Genomic DNA, 20,369 nt, shown 5'->3' with positions numbered 1-20,369 from the left:
AACTTCTAGTAGCAGTCATTTTAAAAGGAGTTCCTAAGTTATGAAATAGTTACCTATGAATAAAATGGAAAAAAAAAACACTATAAAGTCACAAGAAAATCTGTGTTTCTTTACTTGGTAACTGTTTAAACCACACAATTATAAAAATTGTGGATTCCTGAATTCTTTAATTTAGAAAAAGCTCCTTTACACTAAGCCAAAAGTTTAATTCATATTAAACAATTAGTTTTCAAACAAAAATCATTTAATCATAACATTCTAAAATCATTGTCAATAGTGATGATGATAATAATAATTACTGTAATGGTTTTTTCTCTTAGCCATTCAGGATCTTTTTCATCTTCACTATCTACTTCCATTTCCTGTGGACGGAGAGGTAAACAAGTATCACTATGAAAATACAGGCGATTGTGTCCACTACTGTATGTTCGTTGTTGTTCCACTTCTCCATCTTCAGATTCAAGAAATTCAGACATGCTTGCTTTTGTTCGTTTTGGCCTAATGTAAAGAAATGTTGATATAATACTAAATGACAGGGATAGGGCTCTTTATACTGCACACCACCCAAACAGATTACCTTCTTTTCTTATGGGTTTCTAGCTAGGTGTGAACACAGCAACCTCCACTAGAATTCTTTAATCCCCCTAACCACTACAGCCATAGTGACATTAACATTTAAAACACAGGAAAAAAGCTGTAAGGAGGAAGTGAGAAAACCGTGTAGAAATAGGAGCTGAGGAAGGTTATAAAGCAGTATACCATCCCCGAGGCTTAGCCAGTATTGAAATGATGATTCCCACCTAAATACTATCTTTTGTCTGGCTCCCCTTTGTTCCTCTATCGTCGATAAAAGTCAGAGAAAAAACTTTTGTTCTATGACCTTTTTACCTACCTGCACACAAGAATGTGTGTGATAGGTGTTCTCTTTACTGGTCCATTACGACTAAAGGCAAATCCAGGTTGGCGATGAATATCCTGAGGATTTCCTGCATAGGAGCCATCATAACACTCGTTGATAGAAACATCTATCCTAGCACCTTTTGGATGATACTGTAACAAAAATGCCAAGGTGTTTAGAAAAAGAAAATATTACTTATTCTACCCTAAATATCTATCCCTCATTTTCAATTAATTTAAAAAGTACTTGTGGAGGCTTTTCCTTTAGTTTTGAAAACTAAAATAAGCCAGGCATACTAGCATGGTAAACAGGAAGTCAGAGAACCTCAAAAGATGTGTTAAAATCCTGGCTATGCCATTTATTGGCTTGGTAACTTTTTAAATTATTTCTTGTCTAAGTATGAATCAGGAAATTACCACTTAATTCAAAGAGTTGATGTGAGGATTATGTGTCACTATAGGTACACTATGTAAATGTGCATAAACTCCAAATCATTGTAATTCATGCATACAACAATCCATCAAAAGCAGAAATTTTGGTATTTTGTAAAAACTACCATTTTTGTAAGTCAATATATAATGCATGATATATTCTTGGTAAGAAAAAATGAAAAGTTACTTACAACATAATTGAAGATAAATCTGCTATGGCAGAGTTTAAGATGCTTGAGTAAACTATAAAGTTTGCGGCAGTTCAGAGTGCACCAAGGGCAATGTAGGTCATCTCTTGCTTCAGTTTGTTGTCTTGTGTTATTGTTATAAAGGAACTTAAAAAAAAAAAGAAGCAAACCTACAACTTAAACATCTTGAAATATTTTGTTTCAATATCACCTTTAAAAAGTTAAAACAATTTAAAAGAAAAATCAAGCTAGAGACATTTTTTAAAATTTAAATATCCAAAATAGTTTAGATGTAACACGAAAAACAAAAGCATTTCATGATTACTTAAAAAAAAGGGTCAGCTATGTTTACCTGATAAAATATTCTTAATTTTTGTCGATTTTCATTTGTAGTATCTTTTTCTTTTCTTGTTTGTAGATCTGTAGTCAATGATTCCTTAACAGCTGAAAATATATACTTTTATACTTAATGCAAATAATTGCTTCTAAAAAGTGAGATAATGTATCTCGTGAAAACACTTAAACATGAAAAGTTTCACAGAATTCTACCTGTGGTATTTAACATAATTTTTGTTCTCATCCTCAAGTGAACAAACAACCCCCTTAATCAGCACCCCTAACCAGATATTAAGATCTTTATTGGTAGGAGCCGTACTTTTCCTTTAAAAACCACCTATGTCCTAAGTCATTATAAAAGTAACCCAAGTAAATATATGTAGTCACTGTAATGTTTTAAGCCCTTTGAGGTCATAGTGTGGTTTTGCTTTGTCTTTATATTTCTAGTGCAAAGCAGTGAGCAGACATCCATTAAATGTTGGTTTAACAGAGATTCAGTAAAAAATGATTGTATTAATATCATTACAAATCCAAAAGATAATCAATCACCATTAAAATAATTTTGGTATATTTCTTCACAGACTTAAAATGTTTTCATTTTCCCTAACATAACTAATTCATACATATAATTTTGTATAAAACTTTTTTTCTCAGTTTCTTTGAAACTTACCTATTTGATTGGTCAGAGTATTTTGAGACATGCTCAGACCACAATTTACTTGAGAAATCTTTTCTCTGACGTGGCCATTTTTTATCTTTTTAATCTAACTCTTATAATGACTTGCACACAATAAACGGACATGAGTGGTAATCTCAAAGACAGCTAGCTGTCTTAAGCCTTCTGCCTTCTTTACACAAACTTAGATAAAAACACATGGATACTCTTAGGTCAAAGACAGTGTTCCTATCAGGCAGATACAAAATGACAGACCACTGTAACCTAGACCTTAACCCAACAGAGCTAACTCCATTTATAAATGTTTTTCTTCTTAAAAAATTACTGCAAAATTTAACCTGGTAAAATTCAGGTTATAACGGTCCTCTTCCAGCCCTAAAATTATAAAAACACACTGAAATACTGAATTCAGTTCTACAACATAAAGTTTTACATGAATTGTAAAAAGTATATGATCTCAAAGTCCTATAAAGCTGCAATTCCAAAATCTAAAAAGTTCTGAAAACCAATCATTTTCTCATGAGTTTGAGGCAACTTTATTAAGTGGAAAAACTTGTCCTAAATTGGCATAAGGCTATCTAGACCTCATCTGGAGTTGTTCTATATTATATGGCACGAGTACTGTGAAATGCTTCTAAAATTAAAAGAAAAAAATATTCCCAGACACATCTAACAAAAAGATTTTGGATAAGAGACTGTTGATCTGTACTTTAACACACAAAACTTTACATTTAATGTAGGAGACCCCTAAATTATTATGGCTCATAATTTGTCTCTCTAATAACAATCTTCAAAGAATAATAATTGGAGCAAAAGACAAATGAATTAATCTAAAGCCTAAATCTTAACTCTGCAAAGCATTACTGTGATGGCGATGTTTTCTTACCAATAGTCTGAGTGGGTTTAACTGAACCAGGCTTGTTTTCTTGATGGAGACTCTCTGAATTTCTAGTGGCAAGAGGCTTGGCAATAGGAGCTGTAGATTTATCACTGGTCTCTCCTGTCCAACGAAGAGTGAACTGCAGTGTAGGTCCCTGAGAAAATGTTTCAAATGGAGGCAGCCTCTTTAAAAAAAAAAAAAAAAAGAAGAGTGAAGATTCCATATAATGAATCAAAAGAATTTGTAGAAATTAAAATAATAATAATACTGATTATAAGTTAATGTGAATTTGATTTAAATCAACGGATTTTTTCCCTTCAAAACCCAAAATGCCTACAGAGATGGCCTAGCAAGTAAATATATGGCACAACAGAGACTGCAGTATTGGAGAGCTCAGGCTGTCTAAAAAGGGGAGTCACTTATCAGCTGTAACTGATTTGCCGCCACATGCAAACATTGGCCCAACACAGCCAGATTTTCAGATTTTTCAAAAGAAGTCAGAAATCAAAGTTCTAATGGGAAAACTTGCCATTTTATATGCTGGCAACCAATTTAAAATGTCTTTAAAAAGAGCGACAACAAAAAACTCTGGTGCCCAAAGCCTCTCAGTTTGCAAACACTTTTAGATGACCAATTAATTTTTTTCTAAATTGAACAGTTATAGCAATTAGTAATTTTTTTTTTTTTTTTTTTTGCTTTCCCTTAGCTTCACTGATGACTGCCCTTGCTTCTTTTCTTTGTGTTTTGGGACACTGAACCAACCATTTTGGCTTTTCTCCTCTACCTCTCATCATTTATAAGACTACTTACTTACTCTTCTCTTATTCTCCTTAATTCCCAGCTAACATTTAGCCATCTGCCCCTGTCTCTTACCCATCCCCAATGATATACCTAATTAGGCTAATGATCTCAAACTGGTTCTCCATTCTTTATATCTGAGCTCTAAACCAGTATATCTCTGACCACCTATTGGACATCACCACTTGGATATCAATGTCACCTTGAACTAAAATGTTTAGATGTGAACTTGTTATCTTTTCTTTCCTTCCCAGGTATAATTATTTTTGTTCCTAGCATTATCAACCTTCTAGTGACCCTAAGCTAAAAAATTTCAGAATTACATTTGACTCCTATTTTTTTTTTATACAATCACAAATTATAGATCCTTACTACCTTATTACCACAGTAGCTCAGCTGCTCCGCCTGCTTCTAATTTTTACTTCTCAATCCATGAGATCAAATAATCTTCTCAGACTTTCATATTAGTAGTCCCTTTTATAGAAACATTCAATAGCTCCTATTTATATTACTGCCATACAAGCCTAACTCCTTCTATATCTTTATTATAAATAATCCTCTTAAAACTCTACTTTTATATTGGAATGAGGTAAAAATGTGATCATATAAACTAGTTTTGACACAGTAAGTCCATGTCTAGGAATTTATCTTATAAAAATATTTGCAACGCAAAAAGATACATGTATTAAGTATATTATTTTTGAAAATGTAAAAAACAACCATTCAAGTAGCATTGTTTTAGTAAATTATGGGATATTTATTTACAAGAACACCATAGAACTTTAAAAAGAAGCAAATCTATATGCTCTGACTTAAAAAGAAGTCCATTTCACATTGCCTCAAATTATTTCTTGGGAAAAATTAACAAGAAATGAAATCTCATCATTTGTAAATAATCACTATTATCATTTATTTTATAAAGTGGGAGTATATACTATTATATAAAAATTAAATATCATAGAAATGTTCCTGTCAAAGTATTGTCTTTTTTAATGGCTTTTTTCTAATTTTTTAATTTTCTAATTTTTCACTGTTTAAAAATTTTTGACAAGACCCATTACCTACATCTTTTCAGTTATCAATTACTACCTTGTGGTAAAATTGTAGAAATAGAATTGTTAATGACTATATACACAACTTAAATTTTTATCCATGTTGCCAGTCTGCCCTCTGGTAAGGTTGTACCAACTTCTTATATTAAAGCACTGAGAGTGTGTCCTCACATATCCAACTATAAACTGTCAATCTTTTTAATTATTGTCAAACTAGTAGTCAAAAGTAATATCCCTGATTTTGTTTGCATGTCTTTGAATACTAAGGAGGTTGAATATATTTTTAAAAGCTTGCTGGCTATCTATATTTGTTGCTTTAAGAACTGCCTGATTGTCCTTTATTTTTCTAATTAGATTGCTTATCTTACTGATTTATAAAACTATGTATTTATATTAGCTTTTTGTATATTAAAAATATTTCCCCAGTCCATCATGTTTTTAAATTTATATTTTAGCAGTATAGAAATGATTCATTTTAGTCATTTTTATTCTATGCTTTCTAGCTGTTGTATCATACTTAGAAGGGCTTTCCTCATAGCAAGATTATATTAACCTTCCCCTACATTTTTTTCTGAAGTTATATATTGTTAATTTTTACATTTACATTTATGAGCTTTCTGATATTTATTAGATCTAAGTTTATTTCCAGATGGCTAGAGACCAGTTCTGTAACAATTCATGAACAAGTCAGTCTTTCTTTCCCACACAGATCTAACACTCATTTTACCATGACTAACTTCCCAAAGTACATGAAGCTATTTCAGGACTATGCTTTAGTGATATGCTTGTCTATTCCTATGCTTACATCATATAATTTAAGTTCTTTTAATTTTATAGTATGTTCTACTATCTGTAAGGCTCTCAGAAAACTTTTCCATAATTTTCCTTAGTATTATTACATATTGCTGTTAACTTGAGACTCATTTTAAGGCTTAAAAAAAAAAATCCTTTTAGAATTTTGCGTGTGATGATACACTGACCAAATATATTTAGAAATACGTGATGTTATTCTGTTGAGTCTGCCTATTCAAGAAATGTATGTATGCCTACTTATTCTTTTAAGTCTCTTAAAAGTTATTTTAAGTATGCTTTACCTAAGTTCTGCAGATTTCTTGATAAATTTATCATTAGTTATCATGTTACCTGCTGTTACTATGAATGGGATTTAAAATTGCAGTTAACATTTATTGAGCACTTATTTTATGCCAGGCACAGTGCTAAAAGTATTTCATTAATTATTTCATTTAATCCATCAAAATTCTACGCCTCGTTTTACAGATGAGAAAACCGAGACCCAAAGCTTAAATAACTTGCCAGATGCCACATAGCTAGGAGTAGATACCTAAACCTGGTCTGGCTCCAAGGACGATGACTTCCATTAAATACTCTGACTAGATAATTTTATTTGTGTTTTCCAAAGTATAAAAACAAAGGACTCTACTTCCAACAACGGATTTGCATTTGGGGAAGAAGAAAACATCAATCAAAAATGGGAGTTCATAACTATAACGTGCTCAACCTTCTAAGCAGTCCATACCTTCCCATCAAGAATAGTCTCCCATGTTGCTCTTTTCTTGCTTATTGGACATTCTTCCATTTCCTGCATGGCTACTTCATACTCCCCATCTAAAAGCTGTAAGCGCCTGTTAGACAAACACATACACTTTAAAGTAACCTATGTATTATTGTAAGTACACAAATTCTACATCTTTAGATTTATACTAAAAAGCATTTATTAAATTTATAAACTAGCTGATATACCCAACAAAATTTTAAGATATACCTACACTGCATTCTTGACAAAAGCAATTTTAATGAGTTGCACTAATAACTATTGTTACTAGTGAATTATTTCACTAATGTAGCTACTCAGATATAACTTTAAATACTTAAAGTATAATATGCCTAAGGTCTCAAAATTTAGTAAGTTTTAAACACTGAGTATAAAGCCAGCACACATGCTTTATACTTTTTAAAATACTTTTTAACGACAGTGTTACAATACTTGCCATAGGGACCACTAAGAATTATGCTTCTGTTATTTTTAACTATTGTAAATATTTGAATTAGAATTCTTGACTTTTATAATTGACCAGTAATATAATTTATGATTATGACTCTAATAACTATAAGATCGTGGGGGCACCTGGCACATATAGGTGCTCAATAAACATTTCATGGATAAATGAAATAACAGTTGAATCAAAGAATCAAATTTATACCCATACCCACAGCACAGTTTTAATGTGTATGTACATATATGTGTGTGTGTATATAGTTTATATTATTTTCCATACTTTTAAACACTGGTAACACTACTACCCTACACACCATTCTTCAACCATACTCAAGAATTAACTGTATATAGCAAGAATCTGGCTTCTCTTCATCGGTCTAGAGAGAAATTCTGTTAAATGATAATAGCTAACATTTATTGAGTGCTTACGATGTGCCAGGCACTATTTAAAAAACTTACACAGTTCATTTAATTCTCCCAACAGCTCTATGAAGACACTATTACTCCATTTTTCAGAAGAGAAAAATGAGGTACAGAGAGAGGTTAAGTAACTTGCCTTAAGATGACACAGTAAGTAACCAGAGCTAGCAACTGAATCCGGATAGTCTGTCTTCAAAGACTGACTCTTAACACGAAATGATTTTGAGACTTAAAAATTTTATCTTTATACTGTGCTACTTGAATTTATTCTATTTCAAAAGTACATATATCAGCAAAGCTATTCAACCTAACATTTCAAAAAGCTAATTTTATTACTTGAATAGGTAATATTCATATACTTCTAAATTCATATACTTCTAATTGAAAAGGAACTTCCCTCACATGTTTATATTATATAATATTCTATTTTATGACTGCCTTTGATACATTCAATCCAATTTACTCCTACCTGTAATGTATGAGGAAGCCCTTTTTCCATAGCCTCATCAACAGTGCTTTAACAAGTTTTTTGATCTCTGCTAAACTGGTAAGTGAAAAAAAATAGCCTCTCAGTGTACTTTTATAATCAGATGTCATATCTTTGAATTGTTTAAGAATGGCTTTTTTTGTAAACAATTTTGTTCTATCTCTTGTTCATCTATTGGGCTGAGATTTTTTAAATTTAGTATGATCTTTTTATATTAACATCTATATAGTATGAGTTGAAATTAATTTTCCCAACTTGTCATTTTTATCTCGACTTGGTTTATGTTTTTGCTTACATAATAAGTTTATTTTGCTCAATATTTCATACTTTTTCTATGGCATTTGAATTTTGGTTATTCTTTAAGGAGACTTTCATTTCTGAGACTATAAAGAGAATTTTCACGTCAAATTCCCCAGATCTTGGCTTGCAAATATTTTTCCTCTACTAAAAGGAACCAAGATTCCTTCAAGAAATGGCCAATTCCAGAAAATAAGGAAAAACAAAAAAATAAATACATTTAAGTCAAAAGGACACAAGAGCCTACTTAAAGGGGCTCCTGCTGACCAAATCTGGGACAATTGGGCATTAAAACGAATAATCACATGAACAGATTAAAGCAGAATGAATAAAAATGGAATATGTTAATCCATACTGATTTTTTTCAAAGTTGAGGGAAGGAATGCTCTTCTTTACAGGAAACTTCTAATAAATGTGGAAGAAATGATAAAAAGTTATTATTTATCATAGGAATAATTTATTCAAGCCAGAATCATCAATGGATGCTAAACTACTGGGTAAAAGGCTATTGGGGGAAAAGGGACATTTACCCAGTTTCATGTATTACTATAGAGATTACAAACTAAATAAAGGGAACAGGTACTGTTACAATGGAGAAACATGGTGAATATCACTTTATCCAAGTGCCCAAACTGAATGTGTCTGTGATGTGCACAAAGAACATGTCACCATGCAGTGTTCCTGCCCCAATGTTTAACCTTAATCTATTCATTAAGGAACCATTAACAAAAGTCGAATTTGAGAGGCATTCTGCATTTAAAAAGTATCACAAAAGGCAAAAAAGCCAAAAAGGCCTGGAGAATACTCCAAATTAAAGGAAACTGAATAGACATAGCAAATGACAAGTTGCTACAGATCAGTTCTCAATTGGTGGGGGAGAGGGAAACAGCTTTAGGACATTATTGGGGTCAACTGAGGAGAGAGTATTGTATTTGTATAAGTTTAATTTCCTTAACATGATAGGTGTATTATGGTTACGGGGGGCAATGTTCTTGTTCCTTAGGAAATATGTCCTGAATTGTTAAGGAGAAATGAGTGTCATAATCTAACTTTCAAATGGTTCATCACAAAAAGAAAATACTTACAAATAAATCAAATATGGTAAAATGTTAAAAACTGATGAATCTAGGTGAATAGGCATTAATTACCTGTACTGTTCTTTCAACTTTTTTATAAGTTTGGAGATTTTCGAAATGAGAGAAAAATCTTCCACAGTACTTTTTATCATTAAAAAAGCAGTATTTCTCATGTACAAGGAATATATTAATATATATGTATATATGCAAGGTAATATGTATGTAAAGAATTTTAAAAAGAACACAATGTACCTCCCCATGCTGCTTAAAATAGAACATTTACCAACATCGATGAAGCCCAGTGTGTCACATCCTGATTGCTTCTCCCACAGACACAACCACTATCTCCTAGTACATTTCTGTTGTTTTCCATTTAAATCTGATTCACAAATTTCTTACTTTAAAAAAGATAACATCAATTCTGCCCGTAGTAATATTAAGTGACATAAAGTGATATATTCTAAGACAATATGGTAGCCAAAATCTGTGGTATTATTCCTAACCATCTTTGCCTCCCTATTAAAAGCTTTGTACCTTTCTTTACCTGGTGGCTAATAAGTGATTATATTAAAGCAACAATCTAGTACTTTTTAAAAGAGTACAAGGAATATACTAGTTGCTTTTCTTGGCTTTCTCCTATACCTGACAGTGAACTGTGTTAGCCAACAGTGAGCAGCCTGGACAAGAAATCATGGCATGTTTTAAGTTTCACCTTCAATGCTGTCAAAAAAGAATGCATTTGCTTCCTAGATCTTCTTTCATTGGCACTAAGATGCTTCATTCTCAAATGAAAACTGCCAAGATTATAAATCCAAGTGTTCTTTGCTACACTATGCCAAATGCACAGAGCCATACAATGATGATTACACACAATTTTCTTCCTTAATTCAGTAAATACATAATCTCAAGATTTGCACAGGGCCCACTTCATTCAGGTATCTGCTCAAATATTATCTTCTCAGAGGCCTTCTCTATAAAACCATCATTTATTCTTTTTCTTTACAGTACTCACTACTAAGTGCCATCAGTTAATTTTTTTTTTTTTTTAGAGGGGGGTTTCCTCCATTAGAAGTTAAGCTCCATGAAGGCAGGGATTTTGTTGCATTCTCACTGCCTAGAACAGTGTACGAGAAAGAGTAGGCACCAGAAAATACTTGTTGAATAAACCATCTTAACTGAGCCATTCAAATAGTTCCTTATCTATGTTTACTGCTTTCTATGTGATAAAAAGAAAAATTCAGTATTCACAAATTTGTTTTTTTCAGTCATAAGAATAAAGAGAAATAAAGGTAAAGAAATATTATCATCATGTTCTATTTCAGAATAAAAACATATCTAAAAATATTATGGGAGCCTCACTTGTCCATCAATATTACCTGTTTTTATCAAATACTGTCATTTGTGCAACAAATGTCTTTTCCCCATCTTCACGATTTCGTTTTCTTTTGGCTGGAAGTTCTTCATTGACATCTGAATTTAACAAACATGTCTCATGAATCAAATATTCAAGCAAAAATGTCATATTTATGATATGTGGTTCCTTAACATATCACATTCATCCCAAATGAGGTATAAATTACACTTAAGTTACAATACCCAAATTTAACACTTAGATTTTATTTTTTTTTTGTAATATACATATATATGTATATACATATATATATGTGTGTGTGTATATATACATATGTCCTTACTTTGTGACATTCATTGACATTAACCCCACATTTGTGTGAATGTTATCTTTTGTTCAGAATGATCCTGCTAGGCTAGGAGAAAAAATCCTCTTCATGGTTACTATTCAAGAACTTTAAAGGATACTTCAAGACCCAAAGATTATTTCTTTCAAGGTGCTTCTCCACTGAACTTCACATATACCTATTATGCCCCTCATCATTTTGCTGTAAATACAACTGACTTTTGAGCAACACAGGTTTGAAGTGCTCAGGTCCACTTATACACACCATACAGTTCAAACTCTTTTAAAGGATCAACTGTATTTCTGATGTGTAGTTGGAAACAGAAGATGTGGAGGGCTTAAGTTACACACAGATTTCCAACTGCAGGGAGGCACGTTAGGTATCCCTAACACCTGCATTGTTCAAGGGTCAACTGTATTTATTTTATGTCTATCTCCATATTTAAGGCTGTGAGCCTTTGGAGGATAGGACGGATGTTTTAATCATCTTTGTATCCCCAGCACTTATATGTTGATTGAATGATTACCACAAAGGTGATTCAGAACTAGTGGAATAGATAAGTGATAACCAATCTATTGTATAAGAGTATAATTGTATAATAAAATATTAATGTAGAATCTAAGTGGCGCGAATATAGATGTTCACTATAAAATCCTTTTGACTATTCTGTATGTATGAAATTTTCCAGTGTTGGGGACGGGTGAATTTATTGTTTGCTGAGAGACTAATTTAAAATACCAGTCTTTTCCATCCAGTGTTCAATTTATTTTTTTTCACTACATGAAATGTTTCATCACGTAATAATGAGAACTTTATAAATTAAATACCTCGTATAGCACAACAGCCAACAGTCTAAGAGCCTGGGCAATCTACCATAAAATTATCTTATTAGACCATCAAAAATTTGCAAAAAAAGGCCATGCGATTAGAACATATGCAATTTATTTCTAGTTCTGCATCATTTTGTTCCTTGGAATGGTAATGCCTTACATTATTAAAATAACTCAAAAATAATACAAAATTGTGAACACTATTAAAGATATACTGGTTCAATCACTTTCATTAATCATCTTAACCTCCAATGACAAATCTAGTAAAATTATTAAAATTAAAATTACCAATATTTTCATTGGTTTCTCCATTAATCATTCCATTAAACTCTCTTCTTCCCGGACGAGTCACTCTAAATAGCAATGAGTAAGACTTCACCATATGGCTGTTACTAGGTTCAAATTCATTACTGGAAACTGCAAGGGATGGGAAATTTCCAGGTTTTGTTTGATTGAGGTCGGGATTCAAAGGCACCTGCTTTTTACCTGTAGGAATTTGCCTTGTTGGACAACTTACATCCTGCAAAAGTAAAGATTATTAAATTATATTTATTTAGACATATGCAATCATAAGAATTACAATAAAACTTGTAATCACAGCTATATGAAACATGGTAGAGGCCATGATTTGCTATAATTGGTATGCTAAAATTCTAACCGTATTTCTGAAAATTGTTGACAAAGCAAAAAGAAAATTTGGAACAACTATGTTCCAAATATTAACACAAATGAGGGTTTCTGTAATATACTGAAAATATTTAGCTGACGGTCATCTGAAAGTTTTAAATTAGAAATACGGAATTAAAACCAGGATTAAAATGTTAAACTCACATAAATTAATCTTTTCCCTTAAATTTTCTGTTTAACAAAATAATTGATGAGACCAATGGCAATGAAAAAAGATAATTATAACCCCACTGTAAACAACATTATGAAAGGGGTAATTTGTATATTTAAATGTTTACTAGAGGCAATATTAATCACCTTATGAGTAATGTTCTGTAACTATATAACTAGTTACACTGAAAGAGCACATTTGAAAAAAGATGCCTTAGACATTTATAACACGAAAATACAGTACATATTTTATGGTAGCTTCTTTTTCAAATGAATACATGCTATGATCTAAAAAAAAATTCTATTCTACAAGAGTATAAAATGAGAAATATAAGTCTCCCCCATGCTCCAAGTCTTACATTCCAGAGATGACTAATATTAACATATCCTCCCAAGAAAATGTTTATTATTATTTTTTGAAACACAGAAAGGATCATACTATAAATATATTCACATATTTTTGCCTAAATAAAAAAATATATTGAAGAATTTTCACATCACTGCTTGTCATGTGCACAACAGGGCTGGGCAGGTATGGAGAGTGGTATTTCTCAACTTTAAAGTTTTTAATATATACTTACTCTGTCTCCTGTCATCTTAGTCCACTACATAACAATGTACTTGCACAGCTTTCCAACCCTGTATCACCTTACTACAATTTTGAAAGAACATCAGAAACAGGAACTTCATATAAGTCATTTCTACTCTTGAAATACCCAAGGACTTAAGGCTGCTAAAAGTGTCTCTGCTGGCTCTGGTGAGTTACCTAGCAAATTTAACCATTATAACATTTGTTTCTATGATGATATGATCTTATAATAAAAACTTGAAGCAATGTATTACCAAGTTAATGGCTGGGAATGCTGGCAACAGAATTTCTCTGCCTCAGAGTAGCATTACAAAAGGTAATCCTTTTGGGAAAAACTCTTTTAGCCCTTATTTAAAATTTTAATTGGTAAACATAGCTAAAAAATAAGCTAAGAGACTGTGTGGTAGGGAAGTAACTGAATTTATGTCTTAAGATGCTAAAAGACAGCTTCTTCCCATCATTGTCAGACTCCTATAGAAGAAAGTTTTACACATATACCTATAGCCAGATTAGAAAAATAAAAGATATGGAAGGTTGGCAAAGAGGTTATCAATTTTACAATTCAGGCAGCAATATAGTCAAAAGCTTTCAAGGTTTAAAAGTATATACACATGAACATATTCAGTTTAAAAAATTATTTTACTTAATCTACCAATATAATTTTATGTTACCTTTCTTTTTTTGTGGCAAACTTTCACAAGCAGGACTTCCAAGGTAACAGAATTTTGTTCATTTTCTGAGTTTTGTGATGGCTTATCTAAATAGAAAATAAAAATGTATTTTTTAAAATGTATTTTTAAAAACGGAAATACAGTACTCATTTTCTTAAGCCTAGAAATTTCAAACAAAAAGACTTCCTATAATGAAGACTTTTCAGAAGTTTATCCATTCTTTCTCCCCAAAATCAGTTTCAAATTCGCATCAAACTCTTAAAAAGCCTTTACATATTACATATAAAGTCATTTAAATAAAACTTTCATAAGACAATTATAATTACTTCCATATATACTGTAATCTTTTGAATCAAATAATGGCTCAATTGTTTTAATTAAAACAAAAAATTTACTGATTACTTCTGCTATAAACATTTAACAATTATGACAATAAAAGAATATAATAAACTGCACTTCTCTGTATTTGTCAAAATGGTATTTGTCAAGTGTTTTTAGTTCAGGAGAGACAACTACACACAAAATAAACATTTTTCATTTTTTCTTCTCCCAATATCTACTATTTAAAAATTACTTAGTTTAAGATATATTTAAACTAGTGACCATTATACGTTTCACTTTGAGTGCACAGATGTTAAACTAAAAAATCTTTAATTTGACCAGGACTCATGACCAAAGGATTAAAAAAGCAGATTTCAAAAACACTAAATACCATAAAAGTTATATAAGCATCATATTATTTCATAAGACAGCTATTTTTTGACCTTTTCCCCAGAATTTCTCTAAAGCCTAAATGGAATAGCAAAAATGATGATATTATTTACTACCTAGAGGAATCTCTTGGTTTACTAAGTACAGGTATTTTAATTTTAAATAATAACCTATATTCTCTTTATCAATTAACAAATGCTTTTGCAAATTAAGGTTCTAGAGTACTTACTTGTCTATAACTTACTGTTTTTAAATACCAAAGGCATTAATAGTTCAAACTTTAAATAGTTATTCATTCAAGTTTCAATAACATGTAGAAATATTATAATAGATGAATCCATAAACATATAGTTTTTGTTATGAGATTTAGGACATGTTTTCCTACTTAAAAAGATTTTTCTTATGCAGAGTATATGCACAAAATGCATCTGAATTAGCCTCTTTGAAAGTTATATCCAGGATAAAAAAACTTTAATAAAGCAAAAAATAGTCCAATTTCTAATATGATTAACAAAAATACACTCCAATAAATACTCACCATGAAAATAGTACCCTAATAATCTTTGTGTATTCAGTTTAAGCAGTTTCAAGTAGGAATTGCTAAACAAAAGTCTTCATTTAAAAACAAAAGAAAAAAATAATCAGAGTTTAGGGATCCTGATGTTGTTTTTCTATCCTGGTTTCTAAAAAATGTTATTTAAAAAAAAAACCAAAATCCTACAAATAAACCTTAAATATCTGACAAGAAAGATGCAATATATCTGCTTCTTCCCAACTTCCATTAATTTGATTATAATGGGAAATTATTTCCTAGAAACAAGTATCAACAGTTTACTTTCATTTACTTCAGTAGCATCAAGCAAAAATAAAAGCAATTTTTGAACTTTACATATTTTGTCATGTGACAGGAAAGTTTTATCAAACTACTTCCCAATTAATTTCAACTAATTAATTCAAGTAAAATTAATTCAATTAAATATTAACTAACCAAATAATATTAGTAATTATTCAATTAATAATATCCATTACTAATTCCAATGAGGTATAATTTGTTTTATATAGTCTCTGAAGACAAAGGGCTAATGAATCTATAAAACTCAAATGATAAGCTTCTAAAAGAGTCCAGGTACTTTAGAAATACCACAGAAAACCAAATAATGACAAATAATTAAAAATAAAGACTCAACAAGATAATTATAAATGATATAGACAAAAAGATTAAAATGCTACTTGATACTTCTATATAAAAAATGGACCAGATATAAGGCAAAACTAGAAGTTATACTAGCTGCTAACAGAGATATGACTAGAGTTCAAATTTCTCATGTAAAAAAGCTGAGTTATCAAACTGTTCTAATAAAACCATTTTGTGTATTATTAAACTTTGTTTCTTACTAAATACCAAAGATGACCAACTTGATGTGTTTCTTATAAAAGTTTCATTCCATTGGATGATAATTAATGATATACACATACAAATTTAAGATGGACAAGCCAAGACATTTTATTCGTTTTGAAAAACCAATTGAAACTTAACCCACATTTTCGTTTTTTTTAATGAAGTAAACATGTATGCAATTTTCTTTGTATAATATCTAGCATATTGATATATCCCACTGGTTGTTTCAGTTGTTTTATTACTGTATTTTAAAATATGTACATATATATATAATAACAGCAATTGCAAATGTTTATGCAAAAAAGATTCTTCTACTCAAGAGATCTTGACCTATTCTAGGTTCTAAGGCAATTAATTAAAATTTTCATCTTCAGTCTTCATAAAGTTCAAAAACCATTAGAAATTAAAAAGTGTCAAAATCTAAGAAATTTAAGTTTACAAAAAGATTCTTCCATTATTTTCTACTTATAATCTCTGGAAAAATGATGGCTCTGAGTTGGGTAAGATAATATTTTATAGCTTTAACAGTAATAGTTACAGCCCTAAAAAGTATGGTTTAGAGATAAGAGCTGGAATTCCCTCTAGGTATGAGCCACATGAAACTAACATTTACATTCAAGAATCATCGCAGCATTGATTAACTTAACAATTTCAAAATCTACTTATAACTTAAATGGAAAGCAATAAGACTGAGCTATGAACAAGATCTTATGTATACAGTCTATCTACAATTTTTAAAAGTTTTTAAGGCAGTTTCTTAAAATTTGTTCCTTAGAAAATCTACTTCTGAGTTATCTTGGTGCTTTATTAAAATGCAAACTCCTAAGCTACACCAAAACCCTTCTATATCTGAGTCTTTGTAGGGTCCAGGTGTATGTTTTTTAAACAAAATGTCAGAATGTTTCCACACACACTAAAATTTAAGAACCACTACTTTTAAAGAGTTGCAAGTTACATCCCTGTACATTCCATCACTGAGGACATAAAGCAACACTGGAAATTGTTGGAGGTCAACTAATGAGAATTTAAAGAATTAACATCTACTCCATTAAATGTTATACACAAAAAATTTATTTTACATTCACAAGGTATTTTGCTGCTAAGATGCCAATATGTTTACTTTCAAGTACATACCATTTTTGTGGAAGAAACCAGTAAAGGTAAGCTGCAGGTGAGCTGACAAGCTAAACAAAACAAACAAAAGATTTCATCACTTTAATGCTCTATAATCAAAAGACCCTAGACTTTAAAATATAATATTGCAATCAAAGCTACTTCAGGTAGTTTATAAATAATTGATTTTTTTATTAACTCTACTGAGCCCAACTCCATGCTTTTCCTGTTAAGTAGGACATCCAAAACGGTGTCTACACACATTAAAAAACAAAAAAACACAACACACAAAAATAAAAACATCAAAGGAGTAAGGCAGATAAAAACAGACCACCAAAAGAGAGGCAAGATAATATACTGTGCTTTAGTGTTGTACCAATAAAATGGGAATAAGGTTCCCTTCGCACCCCTCAAAAAATTTTTGAAAAGCGTAGCTAAATCCATGTAAAGGTGTAAAGGTGAATATTTTAAAGCTATGGAAATTCAACCTTCTAACAAATGACACAGAACCATCAATTTCTATTTCAATCAAGGATGACAAATATGCTATAGATTTGTAATCTACTGTTTCAACATGTCATTTTTCACTTTTAGTTTTAGAAGCAATAGAAAAGGAAAAGGAAGCATAAATTATAGTGATCCTTTTTGTTTGGGAAATATCTATTTACAATGGAAAAACTAGTAAGATGAGATAAATAGAAATAGCAACAGGCTTATGTAGTACCTTGAAACTGCAAAAGAGAACAATTTGTTGATCAGGAGCCGTTCATAACTTTCCAGAACATAGTTTCTGTCTTGTGATAGACACCAGATTATATAGGCTATAAAGACCAGATACTGGGGAAAGGGAAGCAGTATTGATCCCTTACTCAAGAAATTTACTAGTATAAAAAAATGAAAGTAAATAGTAGTTAAAGAGCATTAAGAATCCATAAAGGATATGTTTTTTTTTTTTTTTTGTAAAAACAGTGACAATCTAGGCATTCTTATAATCAGAGAGGAAGAGTTACAGAAAGATATTGAGACAAGAGAGTATTAATGAGTGAGTTATGACTGGAAATGAGGATATTTTATAAAGAGGTTTGCCTGGGACTCCTCTTTTTCTTAGAGAAACGAGGGGTGAAGATGTGAGGATGTCTCTATGTTCTCAGTGAGGTAAGCCATAAAACTATATGCTGAAAAACTATAGGACAAGGGTCTCAAAGGGCATTTCTAGAACAGTAGTAAGAAAAGTATGCTAGGATAGCACTGGAGGATAAAATGACTATGGAAGAGAAGTGTAAAGGTCCAAGCATAATTAGAAAGCAAAAATATGAGGGAAAAACTAAGAATAACAATTATAACTTAAGTATAGCAAAATAAGAAAGGTATACAATGGCATTCTTGAAAACAGGTAATTCATAAATTTTACTCACTTTCTGAAATAAATCAGATAAATTTTAAAAACACATGGGGAGGGGAGGGCGACTATAAAGAGGTATGAGTAACTGTAGTGGTTGTTACTTGACTGTATTTGTCAAAACACTCAACTATATACCAAAGAGTAAATTTTACTGCATATAATTCATACCTTTAAAAAAAAAATACATTAAAAGAACTGACTGTAAAGAAGCCCAAGGAATTTTTCAAAGTGATGGAAATGTTCTATTTTAATTGTGATTATGGTTATGCAAGTGTATATACTTCTCAAAACTGAAACTATATACTTAAGGTGAATATATTTTATTGAATATTAATTATACAGTTTATTTTTCTCAAGTATATCTGCCATTTACAAAATCTACTTGCCATTTTACTAAAAGACAACTAGCATTTCCTATAAAATTAGTTCCATAAATGTCGCCTTCAAAGTAGAATTAGCAAAACTCCAAAACATCACTGAAAGACAGGAATATTCTATAATTTCCACATGTTAGACGATGATACATTGATTGGTCTCAACTAACCCATTCTATTCTTAGTTGCTTCGAGTAAACCTACATACTAAAGCCAGGTTAATTTTCTTAAAAATACATTTCTCCGAATTTTCTAATGAGTCTCCAACTGCCAAATCTTTTGTCTAAATGCTGTCTATAATAAGGCTCCCATTTCTACCTCCACTAAAGCCTTATATAGGAAAATAGAATGATAAAATTGAGACAGAAAATCCGTGTTTGAATGCTGGCTCCAGATACCAGCTGTGACCTGATATCTATAAAATGAGAAAATGACCTCTCAAGGTGGTGAGGCTTGCATAAAACTCATCAAAAGTACCATATTCTATGAAGAACTCATCCCCAACCATTCCAAAACTTAATGATCAGAGATTAACTTCCTTTACAAACACTTGTATTTACCACTTTTTTTCAAACAGGTTCTCTTTCAACAATCATTTTATTATTGGTGTCCCTAGCACCTAGCAGTGTCTTACAGAAACAGAAAGGCACTTAAAAATGCTTTTCATGAGGATAATGATGTCTTCCTAGAGTAATAAGATTGAAAGTTAGGAATCATGACTCATTACCTATAGTACTTATAGTATTATTTACATTATTTTTATAGGAAATGTGGTTCTAACTTCCAAGTTTTCAATACTAGAAACATCTTGCAGTGATCTACCCCAGAAAATATTTTAAATTAGTGTTACTCAATATGTATGAGGCCACTGGGAAAACTTACCATTCCATAAGGCAAAAAATTAAGAATAAGACTTTACGAAAGATTTAAAATTAAAAACAAACAGAAAGGTCCTTCATCATAACAGGTCTGAGACAGTTTTAAATTGTGCATTATAAGTTAAATGACAGGAAGCACATTTAAACATCATCATAACATTGTTTCTTTGAGAAAAGAGATTCCAAATTTCAATTAACTTAAAAAATAACTCTGGAAATGTAATTTGCTAGGGACGATTTCTCTTCCTCCTCCCCCTCCTAAAAGTAAACACTCTGATATTACCTAGAATAAAATGTAACAATGAGGCATAG

The 20,369-nt window shown here is 31.0% G+C and overlaps 1 protein-coding gene across 3 annotated transcripts in view; it reads right to left on the bottom strand.

Moving 5' to 3' along the window:
• The window catches only part of SUZ12 (SUZ12 polycomb repressive complex 2 subunit), a 37,589-nt gene that overhangs the window by 3,009 nt on the left and 14,211 nt on the right, over positions 1–20,369 (bottom strand). For all 3 annotated transcript variants that reach the window (XM_011360013.2, XM_023530598.1, XM_011360014.2), the window contains 10 exons: positions 17,425–17,474; positions 14,181–14,266; positions 12,372–12,603; positions 10,933–11,026; positions 6,797–6,902; positions 3,416–3,593; positions 1,870–1,961; positions 1,521–1,664; positions 893–1,050; positions 300–498 (listed from right to left, as the gene is read on the bottom strand). In XM_011360013.2, coding sequence (XP_011358315.1) covers positions 300–498; positions 893–1,050; positions 1,521–1,664; positions 1,870–1,961; positions 3,416–3,593; positions 6,797–6,902; positions 10,933–11,026; positions 12,372–12,603; positions 14,181–14,266; positions 17,425–17,474 — 1,339 coding nt within the window. The remainder of the gene's footprint in view (positions 1–299; positions 499–892; positions 1,051–1,520; positions 1,665–1,869; positions 1,962–3,415; positions 3,594–6,796; positions 6,903–10,932; positions 11,027–12,371; positions 12,604–14,180; positions 14,267–17,424; positions 17,475–20,369) is intronic.

Source organism: Pteropus vampyrus, unplaced genomic scaffold, assembly GCF_000151845.1.
Source record: "Pteropus vampyrus isolate Shadow unplaced genomic scaffold, Pvam_2.0 Scaffold50, whole genome shotgun sequence".
Classification (NCBI taxonomy): domain Eukaryota; kingdom Metazoa; phylum Chordata; class Mammalia; order Chiroptera; family Pteropodidae; genus Pteropus; species Pteropus vampyrus.
Note: the sequence above shows the minus strand (reverse complement) of the source record. Positions and strands in the feature narration are given on the sequence as shown.